Source organism: Xenopus laevis, chromosome 3L (assembly GCF_017654675.1).
Source record: "Xenopus laevis strain J_2021 chromosome 3L, Xenopus_laevis_v10.1, whole genome shotgun sequence".
NCBI classification, from domain to species: Eukaryota; Metazoa; Chordata; class Amphibia; order Anura; family Pipidae; genus Xenopus; species Xenopus laevis.
This window is the reverse complement of record NC_054375.1, coordinates 123,260,643-123,277,029: the sequence shown is the minus strand read 5'-3', so window position 1 is coordinate 123,277,029 and position 16,387 is coordinate 123,260,643. Positions and strand designations below refer to the sequence as shown.

The window sequence follows — 16,387 nt, the reverse complement described above, 5'->3', positions numbered from 1 at the left end:
TGTAACCCAATGCAAGGCAATAGGCGATTGCAACATTCCTGAGGAGGGGCATGTTTCAGATGTCGAAAGGGTTTAACACCCGAAACATGTTGTGTGAATAAATGCACTTTGCAGTAAATTGCTGCTTGGGCTTGATCCTTCCTCACGAATGTTGTAGTTGCGCTATTAACGTCTGGATGGGACGTGGAAGAAAAAGCCCAACGTAAAGGTTTAGCGGCATATGGGCAAATAATTGCAATAGGCGATTGAATTCACCTGTTTAAAGTCCTTCATTATCCCCCCCCAATACAAAGTTCTGCAAATCTCCCCCATGTGTGATGATGTATATTGTTAAATATTAATACAATTGATTCTAATAGTTTATCTGATTTTGTAAAAAAAAAAAAAAAAATCTGCTGTTTTCTAGTTTGGTGTTTAACTCATTAGGGCTCATTTATAAATATCGGACAAATTTGAACATGGGCAGTAACTCAGAGCAACCAGTCAGTGATTTGATTTTTTCCGCCAGCTGCAGGGAAAACAATGAAATAAACATCTGATTGGTTGCCATGAGTTACTGCCCAGGAGAAAATTTGCCCAGTGTTTATAAATGAGCCCTATGTTTATACACAGTGGGGGTTATTTACAGATGTGTTAAATTTGCAACAGTATAACAACATGCAGTAACCAGTCAGACATTTGTTTTTTTTTTTGTTTTTTTACCTACCTCCAGTAGACTCAAAGCAAACTAGTTAGTAAAATTGGGCAAATATATGTGAATTCATATGCAGTTGTACAGGTATGGGACCTATTATCCAAAATGCTTAGGACCTGGGTCTTTCCAGCATTTGTTTTGTTCACCAATTTATTTTTACTTTTTCATGTAAGGAACTTTGCACTTCCAGTTATAGCTATTCAAAACAGTGATTGTTATAAATATTTAGATTTGCGCTCTAATATTACAACTGTATTTCTCTTGAACAAAATAGCAGTTTTAATGAACAAATCCCCCCAGCACCAGCAGTTAGGCATGAGACAGTCTCAAATATTTGCTACTGTATTTTTCTCCTTTAATCTTTATTTGCTCTGCTGAGTAAACACAATTTGCTGTCTTTCTGATTAGCTTTCGCCGCATGATACTCTGATCCTAAGCCAGCCTGTGTCCTCACCGCTTCCATTGAGGCAAGTACAAATATTTCTGCATTACATTTTCACCTCTAACCTATTTCTTTCCTCCGATGGTTACCTTACTAACAACCAAGTAGGGCTGCACAGGTGCTGCTGTGGATTAGCAATGCATAACAGAGCAGCGTTACACCTAATGTAACTTGATAGGTGCTGTCGCGTGATCTTTGTGATTTCTAATCCTCCAGGACCGGTGTGAGTTTGGTTTCTTTAGCAACCACTTTCCCCACTGAGTTCTGTTCATTCCTTTCAGTGCACACAGTGCTGAGATTGGGCCCCGTGTAACTAGCTAATTAAAATTAGTTTTTTTGTTTTTAAAGATAAAAATCAAGACAAGTTAAGCTGGGTCTTGTGAACCATTATCCCCTGATGATGAATAATAACCTCAACATTTTCATATTAATAATGGGCATATTAATTGATTGAATAATTCTATTTTCCTGGTAGGACCTGTAACCTTCAGATTCAATCTGCCCAGTTGCACGGCTCCCGTTTAATTAATCAGTAAGCTGCTTTGACCATTGCTTTGACCATTGCTGCCTAAACTAATGGGCACATTTTTGTTTCTTCAGCAATACCTGCTCATATATAGTGTACTGTAGCTTACAATATCTATTTATCATGTAGAATGTTTTACTTACATTTTGTGGGTTTTGCTGCAGAAGCTAACAATTGCCTTGATGTAATATTCTTTAATCGAATATGTGAATTTATTGTTAATCAGGTTTTCAAGGTAAAACAAATTGCCTTCTCTCCACATTAGCTGCATTAAGGATGATCCTTAACCGCTGTGCTTTATGATGACAGTAATTTTACACAAAGTAGCCATCCACAACTTATTTTTTTCTGTATTGCCACCATGAATACAGGCTTTTTACTTTAAATCTAGCACTGCTCCATGCCGTGTGTGGGTCTTAACCTTTTGCATAGTTTTGAGTACTTTGGAGTCAATCATCAATTTGGTCATCCTTGTGTGAGGTCAAATTGCACACAGTCTCTATAACTCTCATACTGATTGACATATGCCACATGAATCAGATCTTATGAGGCTAGCTTTAATTCCTGCTATACACTATCATCGTGTCCTTCAGTCTGAGTAAAACTGTTTGGGTGTAGTTCAAAATTGGGCAGTGCAGGCTCGAAGTTACCATTAGATCTGCTTTTATTTAAGTGGACCTGTCGCCCAGACATAAAAAGCTGTATAATTAATGTCCTTTTTACATTAAACATGAAACCCAGATTATTTATTTTATTTAAGCATTCATAGCTGTTGTAAACTCATTTAAATATCTCAGATGTCAATCAAATATTGCCTGCCCCTCCTCTATCCCTTAGACGGGGCAGACAATTATTTTCACTTTCCATTAAGCACTTAATAGAGGTAACTGCCCTCCTCACATTCCCCCGTTCTCTTCACCATTTAATTGTGTAACCAGGGCATGGGGATGGACATCAGGTCCCCCATTCTGGTGCACAAACAATATTCTGAGATGATACAAGGCTTGTCTTAATAACAGTGTCCACAAAATGGCTCCTACCTGCTTGCTATAATTATGAATTCCCAGACTGAAGGAAACAAGATTCAAATAATTTATATAGTGTAATTAAAGTTCATTTTGCTTGACTAACATGATAAAATATAATTTTGAATTGTTTTTTTTTTTGGTGACGGGTCCCCTTTAAAAGTTATGTGTGGTATTTTAACAAGAAGCAGACTTGGTGGTTACATGGGGCTGCATTTGGCAATTTTCCCATTACCTGAGAATTGTTTCTTAAATCTGGTAATCGCCTGGGATCCACTGCTGCACTCCCTTCACAAGGAGTACATTTGTGCTGTTAGAATATTTACTTGCAGCAGTGAAGCGTGTTCTCCAAGTGTGTGAGCACTGGTGTGTGATAGCTCTTAGGTTTCCCAGTAGCAGCTCAGTAAGCCAGGTTGCTGTTTTTCGAAACTGATAATCTAATTTGATACATTAGTAGCGCAGTTGCTCAGCAAAAGCTTCAGTCCCTACTGAGCATGCTCCTTAAGCTTTGCTTACGTCTCTTACAGAGAAACGTTTACAACTGAAATTCTGATGCCGCAGAAATATGTGTTAACTAATATAACATTCTAAGTATTCAGAAAAGTCAGATCTTGAATAAGTTATACAGAGAAAGGACATTTCATTTAAAAAAAAAACTTTTTGGAAAAAAATTGTAGCAATATAAAATAGGCAACATTTTTTATATATATATATATATATATATATATATATATATATATATATATATATATATATATATATATATATATATATATATATATATATATATATATATATATATATATATATACATACACATACAATATAGACACTAGTAACAGCACTCACGCTCTGTAGTGACTTTGCGGTGCACGTCCCATGAGGTCTCCGGTCAGTCCTCCATAGTATATGTAATTAGAATAAAGAACAGCACTCGCCAAAAATGCTCAAAAGTTTGTATTAAATAGTAAACAATTACATCACCATATATGTGCACATATGTGACAGCGACGTTTCGAGCCAAAAAGGCTCTTTCTCAAGCCATGTGAAACAATGGTGTAAAAATACATACAGAGTCCATAACGTTTTTTATAGTCCAGCAAGGGAAGTGACATAGTATATTCTTGTTCATACTCTGTGTAGGGATTCCACCCTGTAATCTGAATAAAATTCACATAACCTTACAGATACATATAGATAAGCAGTTACTAAGCACATTTATTTTTATCATTAAAATATCAAAGGAACAAATATAGATCATAGTCTTTATTAAGACCATGTGGGTGGAGTGAATTAAGTTTATTAATCCACCTTTATTCGAATTACATACATATATTTATATATATATATATATATATATAAGCTTGGATGTCTTGGGTGTCCGTATATATATTATTTGTGGTATACACATCCATCTGCTTCTATTCAATATTTCAGTTATAGGCGTGCCTGTATGACTTAAATATAACTTTTTTTTCATGTTGCTTACAGTGGTGGAAAGTTTTCAACTTTGCTGCAGAATTTGGGACCTGAAAATGCTGTGACCCTGCTTGTATTTGCTGTCACGGAGCACAAGATTCTGATTCATTCGCTACGCCCCTCGGTTCTCACAAGTGTCACAGAAGCTTTAGTGTCTGTAAGTATCTTCTCAATTAAATGTAAAGCTAGCTGATCAACGGAGCTATCACTCCGTTTAAAAGTGCTATCTTGTACCAGTTACATTAATTGGCTATCATCATTTTGTTTATTAAATAGAAGCAGCTGTCGGTGGGGAAAGTCGTTTTGATCACTATGTTTCTCCCTTAGAGTAATGCAGTGATCAAAAGTATGTGTGTGCCATAAGCCTAACAAAAATCTACCTGTGTGCTACTGCCATTTTCCGTGCAGTCTGGCATCGGTAGAAATGTAAACATGTCCCTGTTTTGTATGTGTTTGTTTTTTTAATGTCGCCTTTGTTTTCCCTTAAAAATAGAGTGTTTGTCTTGCAACATCAGTGTCTCACAGCTCTGTCCTGGCAAATCAAATTAACCATAGTTAATGACTGAAATCCCTGATTCCCTTTTCCTGCTGTCTGAAAGCAAATTTGAATGCTTCATGGCCTCATTTGCATGCCATTAATAGGCTGCCCTCAGACTTGTTATTGGACCAAGTCCAATGCAGTGTTTTAGAGCCAGTGAACAAGTGCACATGCCTTATGAGGAAAAGGTTTATTCTCTGCCAGTAGTTCTGCCTTTCTATTACAGTAGTAATGCAGCATAGCATGTAAATATCCAGTACATAAAAAAGTGTTTTGAATTCTGTAATTTAAAGGCCCAGGTTTTAAAGGGGATGTCCATTTAAGGCAAATTGTGGAAAACTTCGTAAAAAAGGGATTTATGACTTACCGTTAAATCCTTTTCTCTCTAGTCCTATGGGGGACACAGGAACCATGGGGTTAAATCCCCTCCCATCAGGAGGCAGGACACAAGAAGAAGAGGAAGGAGGGATCCTCCCCTCTATATAGCTTCCCTCCGCCTCCAACTTACTCAGTTATGTACCAAGAAAAAAACCGAGCAACAATAAACACCCAACTGATATAAGTCTATCTAATCAGAAGAAAACACATCTATATAATATATAATATATATATGGCTGAAGAGAAGGTATACCTGTTCGGGTGGGAAGTCCTGTGTCCCCCATAGGACTAGAGAGAAAAGGATTTAACGGTAAGTCATAAATCCCTTTTTCTCATACGTCCTGGGGGACACAGGAACCATGGGGACATACCAAAGCGGTCCCATGTGAGGGAGGGAGCAAACAGGTAACCACGAACCTTCTACATTTAGGAAACAACAGATTGAAGCACTTTGCGTCCAAAAACCGCTTGGGCTGACGCATAAGTATCAAAACGGTAAAATTTTGTGAAAGTGTGGGCTGAGGCCCACGTTGCTGCCTTGCACACCTGCTCAGCCGAAGCCATGTTTCTGCATGCCCATGAAGTGCTGAGCGCCCGTGTGGAATGAGCCCTTATGCCTAACGGAACAGGCTGTTGGATGGAGATGTAAGCTCTGCGGATTGCTTCCTTAATCCATCTGGCAATAGTAACTTTTGAGGCCCGGAGACCCTTCCGACTCCCCGAGGGGACCACAAAAAGGGAGTCAGATTTTCGGAATATAGCCGTGCGCTCCACATAAGTACGGAGCGCGCGGACCACATCCAATTTGTTGAACTTTGCCTCCTTAGCATTCTTAGGAGAGCTGCAAAACGAAGGAATGACAATCTCCTCGTTTAGGTGAAAAGCCGAAATAACTTTGGGAAGAAAAGATGGCACCGTACGCAGTACCGCCTTTTCCTCATGAAAAATCAAATATGGCGGCGAACAGGACAATGCTCCGAGCTCGGACACCCGTCGGGCTGAAACAATGGCCACTAGAAAAACCACCTTCCAGGTAAGCCATGCCATCTCGATAATTGAGATAGGCTCAAAGGGGGGTGCCAGCATCGCCGATAGTACCAAATTGAGATCCCATGGCGGTATGGGAGAGCGGAACGGTGGTGCAATATGTGCCACCCCTTGCAAGAAAAGGCGTACATCCTTTTGCAGGGCAAGTCGCTTTTGAAAGAGAACTGATAGTGCAGAGATTTGGACCTTGATAGATCCCAAGCTCAGTCCTTTATCCAATCCGTCCTGAAGAAAATTAAGTAGAACTGGCACGTCTGCCTTCTCATATGGTATTCCATGATCAGAGCACCAGGAGATGAAAATCTTCCAAACTCGATGATACGTCTTTGAAGAGACGGCCTTCCTAGCCTTAAGCATCGTCTGAACTACCTTCTCGGAGAACCCTTTTTGTGTTAGAATCGAGGCCTCAATAGCCATGCCATCAAATTGAACATCCCGGGATTGTGATGGAAAATGGGACCCTGACGCAAGAGATCTGCTCTGAGTGGAAGTGGTATTGGTGGTTTGATCGAGATGTCCATCAGATCTGAGAACCACGATCGTCTTGGCCAATGCGGTGCGATCACAATGAATGTGTTTCGTTCCCTCTTTATCCGTTTGATAATCCTCGGAAGCATCGCGAGAGGAGGAAACACATAAGCTAGAGACGTATCCCATTCTGCTGTCATCGCGTCCACTCCTACTGCTAGAGGGTCTCTTGTCCGTGTGATAAAACGGTCCACCTTCCTGTTGTGACGGGAAGCCATGAGGTCCAGATCTGGTTGTCCCCATTGACTGACTATGGAGCTGAATACCTCGTCGTTCAGTTCCCATTCTGTTGGGTCTAGCCGATGACGACTCAGAAAATCTGCCTCTTCGTTGCACACTCCTGGAATGTGCACCGCCGATATTTGCGGAATCCTGACCTCTGCCCAACGAAATATCTTGCTGATCTCGTGAGCAGCGGCCAAACTGCGTGTGCCTCCCTGACGGTTGAGATAGGTTACAGTCGTCATGTTGTCTGACTGGATTCGAACGTCCAGGCCGAACAATTGGGGCTCCCAATGCCGAAGTGCCTTGAGTACTGCCTTGATCTCTAGGATGTTTATGGGCAGCCTGCTTTCTGCCTGCGTCCACAGTCCCTGCGCGGTCTGATTCATGAAGGTTGCCCCCCAGCCCGACAGACTGGCATCTGTGGAGATCACCTGCCATACTGGTTCTAGGAATGTCCTTCCCTGATCCAAGTGTGCCCGGTCCATCCACCACGGCAGAGAGCCCCGGGCCGAGGCCGAAAGGCATATCCTCTGGTTGAGGCACTCCTTGGTCCGCCAAGCAGATATTACGCACTTCTGTAATGGTCTCAGATGAAATTGAGCAAAAGGTATGGCTTCGGTCGATGACACCATTACCCCCAGGACTCTCATGCAAAATCGAATCGACGGTCTTTCCGTTGAATAAAGCCTGTGTACTAACTCTGTCAGCCTTTGAACCTTCTCCTCGGGAAGAAAAACCTTCCCCTGAGATGTGTCGAAGACCAGTCCCAGAAAAGTCATTCGCTGTGACGGTGTCAGACAAGATTTCTCTCTGTTGATCGTCCAGCCGAACTGTTGGAGAGTCCGGATCGAGAGGTTCAAGGACTCCTCTGCTAAGTGAGTCGACTGCGCCTTGAAGAGAAGGTCGTCCAAGTATGGAGTAACAGATACTCCTTGGACTCGGAGGATGGCTGTCATGGATGCCATGATTTTGGTAAAAATCCTGGGAGCTGATGACAGCCCGAACGGTAGCGCCACAAACTGGAAATGGTGTTCCTGAAAGGCGAAGCGGAGGAATTGATGGTGTGGAGGGAATATTGGGATGTGCAGATAAGCGTCCTTGACATCCAGGGAAGCTAGGAATTCTCCTGGCTCCATGGCCCGTATGACTGATCTGACTGATTCCATCTTGAAACGACGATAAGTAATCCATTGGTTGAGGCGTTTCAGGTCTAAGACCGGTCGGTAAGACCCGTTCTTTTTGGGTACCACAAATAGATTCGAATAGAATCCTTTGAACCGTTGGGATGTAGGAACTGGTACAACAACCTCTGAACGCACCAAATCGTCGACACTTGAAAGAAAAGCCAGCCTTTTTTGAGGGTCCCGAGGAATCCTGGACATGAAGAAACTTGGAGGTGGTAGTCGCCGGAACTCTAGACGGTAGCCCGATGTTATGGCCTCGACTGCCCATGGATCGTCCACGTCTCGTGCCCATTGATCTGCAAAATGTCTCAATTTTCCCCCCACCGGAAGTTCTGGCTGTGACAGAGCCGTCCAGTCATGCAGACGTCTGCTTGTCGTTGCTAGACTTGGTATTGGTCTTCCTAGTTTGCCAGGTGGGTTTTCCCTTTGAAGAATACCGGCCCTTAGAGGAAAACTGTCTGGGTGGGGATGAACCTCTGGAAGAACGAAATCCTCGGCCACGAAAGGGACGTGAACGTCTCTGTGAAAACCCCTTGGGTCTTGTCTGCGGCAGCAGTGTGCTCTTGCCCCCTGTTGCCTGAGATATAATCCTCTCCAGTTCCTCACCGAACAGCCGCGAGCCCTTGAAGGGGAGTACTGTGAGAGACTTCTTCGAGCTCAAGTCAGCAGACCATAAACGAAGCCACAAAGCGCGTCTGGCGGAAACGGACAAGGCGGAGGTCCTAGCTACAATCTTCAGAGAGTCCAACGATGCATCACAAAGGAAAGAGCTAGCCTCCTGAATCCTGACAACGATAGATTCAAGCTCCTCAGTGGGTAGATCATCTCTAATTCCGGAGAGTAGCATATCTGACCATGCTTCAAGTGCCCTACTGACCCAAGCCGAGGCCAGAATGGGTCTAAAAGCTGAACCCGCCGACGAAAAAATTGCTTTCAGAAAACCTTCAAGTTTCTTATCGGTGGCATCCTTAAAGGCTGACGCGTCGGGAACGGGAAGTGCGGTTGTCTTTGAGAGGCGAGATACAGGAGCATCCACTAAAGGAGGTGTGCTCCATTTCTCTAAAGCCTCCTTAGGAAATGGATACAACTTTGCAAATTTTTTAGTAACCTGAAATTTGTGTTCTGGATTGTCCCATTCGCCTTGGACAATACTCTGCAACTGGTCATGAGCGGGAAAAACCACAGAACGTTCTGAATGTCTGCGGAACAAACCCTTGGATTTCTTGCCCTGTGAAGGCAATTCCTCAATCTTGAGCACCTCAATGACCGCCGCAATGAGGTCATCTACCTTAGCCGCATGGTCCGGAGAAAATGTAGACTCATCACCTTCATTCTCAGAAGGAGATAATTCCCCTTCACTGAGAGATTCCTGATCAGAGGAGTCAGGAGAGGAGTGTGATACAGGAGAGGAATGCCCCAGAGTATAGGGAGACCTTGACGCTTTTCTCTTAAGTGGTCTCTTGGGAGACACTGGGGCGGCCAATCTATCTAGAATCTTATCTAGAGATGCAGCCAGGAGTGGAATACCTTGAAGGGAGGAAAGGGACTGGGAAAGAGAGACGGCCCAAGCAGGTGTCTCCTGTCCCCCAACCGTTCCTATGCCAGCAGAGGAAGTGGATGCCGCTGCTACATGCCCATCCAAATCTGCCGTTGCAGGCCCTGCATTGGGTGTGGGCACTGTATGCTCTGTCCGCATGGCAGGTGTGCAGGAGGAGCAAAGCGAGCCCGATTGCCCACACTTAAATTTTTTCTTGCAATGAGCGCATGCCAAGAAGCTTACCTTGGTTGCCTGCTTGCTCGCCCTAGTAAAAATGGCATCTCCTATCCCCTCAGCCATGATACTCCAGAGAGTGGTGTGTAGGTTAAACCAGCAGAGGTTTTATCCAATGAGCGCTCCCACCCTGGTTCCCTAATACCTGGAATGGAGGGAGGCAAATAGAGAGGAGGGTGCCGTGGATGCTGCCGACAGGGTAAGCGTGGAATGCGGGAGCAGTAGTGCGCTGCTGTTGCGCGCTGAGAACGGCGCTTAGAAAATGGCGCCCGACACAGCGAGGAGCCGAAACCGAGGCGCGACACGCTAAGCCCCGCCCCCAAGCTCCGGCTCCTTCCCGGCACAGTCTCAGCGCCGGCTTTACCTACCTTCCCCGCCTGAGCTCCTAGCCCAGCGGTACCTGTGGCTGGAGTACGCTGCTGTCCCTGTCTGCATCCGGAAGAGGCTAGAGGAAGACCTCACGCTCTCCGTGTCCCACTCACCGCTCGTCCATGTTCCCCTGCATGAGCAGTAGTGCGCTGCTTCACAGAGGTAACGGAACTGGCCACTGTAACTGAGCCGTCCTTCGGTGAGGGTCCCGCGGAGGGGGTTAACTCTACGAGCGCAGTATAACTGACTCAGGTATCACCCCGGGTGCCCGGGCTAATCCTAGGACGAAGTATCCTTGAGATGGGCCCCCCTGGGGGCCTTGTCCACCTCCTGACGTTGCGAGGACACATAAAAAACTGAGTAAGTTGGAGGCGGAGGGAAGCTATATAGAGGGGAGGATCCCTTCTTCCTCTTCTTCTTGTGTCCTGCCTCCTGATGGGAGGGGATTTAACCCCATGGTTCCTGTGTCCCCCAGGACGTATGAGAAATATTATTTGTAACACAAATCTTTCCTTTTCTTGCTGTTATTGAGAAAAGCATGGACTTTACCAATCCCAAGGTGTAGGTTATACCCTCTTGTGAAAAGACTGGCAGCAGGAAATATTAGTCAGAACAGTGCTGTTAACAGCACTTATGTTCATGGCTTGTCTGTTTCTCACTGGCTTACATAAGCCTAATCGTATCAACAGCCAATATGATTAAAGCTTTGCATATTAATGCAGTCGGCTAGATCATGCACAGTAGTACTTAAAGCTAGCGTTAAGTGCGCTGTTTTAAATATAAATCAAAGTGCCAATCTGTATGAATACATTTTATTTGGGAAAATGTTTATTTTGCAGTTTTCTGCTACATTGGTAAGACCTTACGGAAAGTGGTCATCCTTTAAGTTGATTTCTTTATATAAATTTTTTCACACCCTTTTCATTGGGGAAATATTAGAACTCACGTTGGAGTCCCACAACTTGTATAGAAGCACTCAGCTATGTGTCTTTATATGGTCATAAAACTCTTCAGTAACTTGTATATAATTCATTTCTCTAAGATTATGCATATTGGATGTTTGGCCCAATATATAAGAAAAGTGTATAGCGCTGCACTAAATGGAAAAAAAACAAACTTAGATTTGGATATTTCTTTTCAATGGGCTCTGTATATTAGACTGTACAGTAAGAGTACACTTATCCCCCTAACGTCATATCTCCCTAATTTTTCTAAGATGATCTTCCCTTTTCATTGGCCGTGTCCCTACATTCCACTCTGCCCTTTGGCCCTGGCAGATGTGCTAAGTGCCCCATGCCCCTTCATCGTGGGAATTGATTCTCGCTACTTTGATCTGTATGATCCCCCTCCGGATGTAAGCTGTGTTGACCTAGATACCAACACCATCTCTCAGTAAGTATTCTTTCAGTAGTCTCTGCTTTGTTACACACAAGAATGATTGTGATGTTGAGTTGAATATATAATTGCTGTTGACTAAATGGCATATTGTATTACACTGATCTAGCACAGATGGATTGGTTGTCCAAATTTATTGAAAAAACTGTCAACCTGTACTAAGTATCTGGGCAAAGATATGATGCTTTGGTGTAATACCTTCTAAATAGGCCTGATAGGCTAACCCATGTTAATGGAAGCTGAAAAAAAACCTCTCTGGTTTCCTCCAAGAAGATATTTTTTTTAGCTTTGGCTTCAAGACCATTCTCTAAAACTTACACTCTTCTACAGACAATAACTGTGCTGTCTGTTTAGGGTCAGGCATTCAAGAGTTTCTGACCAGATGGCATTCTAAGGCTTAACTCTTGGCTTTGTCAATCTTTCCTATTTTGGTGAGCTTTGGTATATTACAATTTGTAATTCCTATGTTCTCCAGGGAAGAGGATTTTGTTCTTACAGTAAAATTCTTTTGTCTCTTTAAATGAATCATTTAAAAAAAGATATATAAGTGCAGTCTACAGTTTATTGCAATGATAAGGCATCACTTCCATGCCCTGTGTCCAGCCAAAACACAGGTGTGCTGTCTAGGAATGCCAGTGGCATTACCTCACTGATAGGATGGGCACTTCCCAAACCCAAAATAAAAGCAGATGTCCCCAACATATTTTCGTTGTGTTGACCTTGGGATTTTCCTTGCATTTTAAGGAGTATTTCCTTAATATTTTATGCACAAATTAAACTCCGATGTTGTTTTTAGAATATTCTGCAAAACTTTTTTGTAGCTGCAATGTGTTTATTAATTTTGCTGCTGCATCAGAACATTTTAACACAGTCATTTAATGATACTATTCTGATCAAAGGGCTAAAATAAGTCTCTGTATGCCTAAAACACTTGTCAACTTGTGCAACTAGAAGTCTCAAATCTGAGAGCCTTGTAGTAGTTGTTGTAACTATAGTGTTTATTATCCGTAATATCTACCTTTTGCAACCTTTTTCCAATAAACTCTTCTCTGTGTTAAAGAATTGAAGGCAAAAGAAATGTAACCTGGAAAATCCTACCTAAGAAAGCTTGCAAGAACCTGCTCAACACTCTTTGTAACTTGTACCAGCAACTGGCAGAGTGTAAGTGTATAAATTGGTTTATAGTTGAATCTGTAAAAATCAGCAGGGTGCAAACATAGCACTGCTCAGCGTTTTCACACAGCTGATTTTAACTAAGAAAGCTTGTGGTAATGTGTCATCTGTTTGTGCAATAGCTCTTATAGGGAATTTTTAGTGAATGATTCTGCCATCTTCCCGAGTTGGGCCCAATGGCAGGGCCTCTGTTATAGATGCGCTACCACTCTGAAGGCAAATCTGGCATCAGTCTCCTAAATATCTTATCCCTTAAAGGGATACTGTCATGGGGAAAAAACATTTTTTTCAAAATGAATCAGTTAAAAGTGCTGCTCCAGCAGAATTCTGCACTGAAATCCATTTCTCAAAAGAGCAAACAGGTTTTTTTATATTCAATTTTGAAATCTGACATGGGGCTAGACATTTTGTCAATTTCCCAGCTGCCCCTGGTCATGTGACTTGTGCCTGCACTTTAGGAGAGAAATGCTTTCTGGCAGGCTGCTGTTTTTCCTTCTCAATGTAACTGAATGTGTCTCATTGAGACATGGGTTTTTACTATTGAGTGTTTTTCTTAGATCTACCAGGCAGCTGTTATCTTGTGTTAGGGAGCTGCTATCTGGTTACCTTCCCATTGTTCTTTTGTTTGGCTGATGGGGGGAAAAGGGAGGGGGGTGATATCACTCCGACTTGCAGTACAGCAGTGAGTGATTGAAGTTTATCAGAGCACAAGTCACATGATTTGGGGCAGCTGGGAGCAGCACTATTAACTGATGCATTTTGAAAAAATTATTTTTTCCCATGACAGTATCCCTTTAACTGCTAAGTAAACTGATTGCTTGTTCTTGTAGAATAAAATGTACTTCACTCCAGCCTCAGAGGTTGATACTAGTTCATACACTCTTCACCAACCAAAATACAATATAGTATTACCTGTCATTAGTCTCTAAAACATATCCTGACTTTATTTTTGCATATGCACAGGAAATTAGAGTCACAACTGCTTTTGCAGTTTCATTCTAATAAAGCTCTCTTACTTTTGCTACCTTTCACCTTTCACCTTACCCATTCATATTTATAAATTATTTACAAGATGTAATTCACCTTCACAAAACATACTGCTACATTGATGAACTCTCACGCCCCCCCCCCCAATCATTAAACCCTTGGTAATAAATTTTGTTAAAATTAACGCAATGCAAGTTTATTGGGGCTTGGTAATAACTCAACGCTAACTCAATCATTCAGATGTGGAAGGCTTGATAAATCTTAAGCTTCATTCTACGTTTATGCTTCATTATCACAGGATTATTTTGCACATAATTCATGGGTACTCTCTCTTCGTGTCTGTTAATACTGTAGCTATTATCCCCAGGTCAGAAAGCAAGCATTCATTTCTTTTGTTTAGCTTTTTTGAGTCTTTAAAAGCAGGGAGGAAGTTGATGGGTGTTTGAACAAAGTATCCTCAGTATTCTTGAAATTTCCCCTTTAGTGCAACACAGACCACGGGAAGAAGCTTTTATGGAACTTGCAATGAATGACTATGACTTTAACTATGGGAAGAAGTTGTATCAACTTGACATGAAGATTCAGGAAGCATTCCTGTGCTTCATGGCCTCTATTTTAAAAGGATACAGATCATACCTTAGACCAATTACCCAAGCACCATCAGAGACTGCAACAGATGCCAGCTCTCTCTTCGAACTGCAAGGTATCAGTGTATTTTTTCATTAGTACAATGCATATATAGCCTGGCAAACACAGTGCCCTTGTTTTTAGGGAAATATGGGCAATTGTCTTTTTTCTAGCACATGTTAGAGGAACACATGAGTAAAGCCCAATCCTCCAGGAGGCAGGACACTTGATAAACAAAAAAAGGAGTGTACCAGGACTACTACAGCTTTACCCGTAGCACCTCTTCTTTGCCTTCCGTTTTTCAAGTGTCCTGTCTACAGAAACCCTCATTGTCTTTTCTTAAACAAAATCTACTATTATACTTAAAATATCTTATTTAATTAAATGCTTGGGTTACAAATTACAATGCAATACATCCAAACAGAATGCGAACAAATCATTACGATTAACAATAAAACCTGTTGGTTAATGTGTCAGGGAGACCGGATTATAAACACTGTATTAGAGAAGGTTTACAGACAGGGGCAGATTTATCAAAGTGTGAAATTAGAACTCATCACAGTAAAATTCCCCCACTCATTCCTATGTGATTTTTAGAGACTTATATATCAGTCAGAGTTTTCCATGTGATAAATCATCTTCTAAATAACCCATAGGTATAGAGGGTGGTAGAATTTTATAGTGACAAGCTCTAATTTCACACTTTGATAAATATGCCCCATAAGTAAAGCTAACCTGTTTGCCTGGCATCTTTTTTTTGTTTAGGTTTCTTAAAAAGTCGTGATCGCTCACACCACAAATTCTACAACATGATGACCAAGACTCAGATGTTTATCCGCTTTATTGAGGAGTGTTCATTCGTCAGTGATAAGGATGCTAGCCTGGCGTTCTTTGATGACTGTGTTGAGAAAGTTAGTAACACCATTTTAATACTATAGTTATTCAATGCCACCCATGTGCAAGATGAGCATAGACTGGCTGGTGCTAATTTTGGTTAATTTAATACATGAAAATGCTATGTAGGTTGGACGGGGTTAATATGTACTGGTTTGAATTATCAAAATATTTTAATTTAAAGTTCACCTGTCGCCAAATATGGAATTAAATACATAGTGTGCTCTTTGTAAAGGACAAAGTACATTTCTTACTTTACAGGTGTTCTGCTTTGGCATTTCTCTTAGCTGTACTCATGTTCCCAATAAAATTACACCAAAAGATTTGTTTTTCAGATAAATAGCCAAAAGAGTTTTATAGGACACTACACTTTAAGGCCCCAGTTCATTGAGGGCCTAAAGTGAAAAGCTGTCTGGGTCTAAGCACAGCTTATATATCAGGATGTGATTAGTAAAAGAGTTAAAAGAGGGTTCTTTAAATAATTCTGGTTGGTGAACCTTAAAGGCGGAATATACACTGTTATTAAGCAAATAACTTTGGGAATTAGCTAACAAAAGTTCTTAATGCCCATTAAATTAGGTCTGGCTTTCCTTAAATGTGTTTATTCATGTTCACCTTTACATTATGTGTTTTTGTGGATGGTCAGCATCTTCTGTATTTTGCCTTATTGGCACACACAAACCCTTCCTTATACTTTGTTGCTCTACTCTCTCATTAACAAGCTTTTCTCAGAGAGGAATATTCCAGACAAAGGTGACAAGGTAAGTTTTTAAGGTCTGTCATAAAGCGTACTTTTTGCCAATAATTCAAACGTCACTACATCCACCAGTGGGAGTTGCTCTTGGTGCAATTGTTTTTAGTGCATTTGAAAACACACATTTGACTTCTGTTCTGTCTTTGTGAGACCACAACTGTGGTTGCTTGTAGTAATTAAACATTAGGGCTCATTTACAAGCAGAAAGGTAGGGTGCAAATAAACAAACACAATCTGCCATATTTTGCACATTGCACTCTGTATTTATTTTTAGTTCTGGCTGGTCTGGCTAATGTTATCTCCTGCGAAACTCATTATGCCAAAAATCAATTTTGGGATTCCTTTTTACAT

The 16,387-nt window shown here is 41.7% G+C and overlaps 1 protein-coding gene across 6 annotated transcripts in view; it reads left to right on the top strand.

The window, feature by feature from the left end:
- The window catches only part of dennd4a.L (DENN domain containing 4A L homeolog), a 79,195-nt gene that overhangs the window by 39,587 nt on the left and 23,221 nt on the right, over positions 1-16,387 (top strand). For 4 of the 6 annotated variants that reach the window (XM_041586894.1, XM_041586893.1, XM_041586896.1 and 1 more), the window contains 7 exons: positions 1,103-1,161; positions 4,179-4,323; positions 11,423-11,598; positions 12,662-12,762; positions 14,246-14,464; positions 15,154-15,299; positions 16,005-16,043. In XM_041586894.1, coding sequence (XP_041442828.1) covers positions 1,103-1,161; positions 4,179-4,323; positions 11,423-11,598; positions 12,662-12,762; positions 14,246-14,464; positions 15,154-15,299; positions 16,005-16,043 — 885 coding nt within the window. The remainder of the gene's footprint in view (positions 1-1,102; positions 1,162-4,178; positions 4,324-11,422; positions 11,599-12,661; positions 12,763-14,245; positions 14,465-15,153; positions 15,300-16,004; positions 16,044-16,387) is intronic. The other 2 variants (XM_041586895.1, XM_041586898.1) reach the window with 1 other exon arrangement.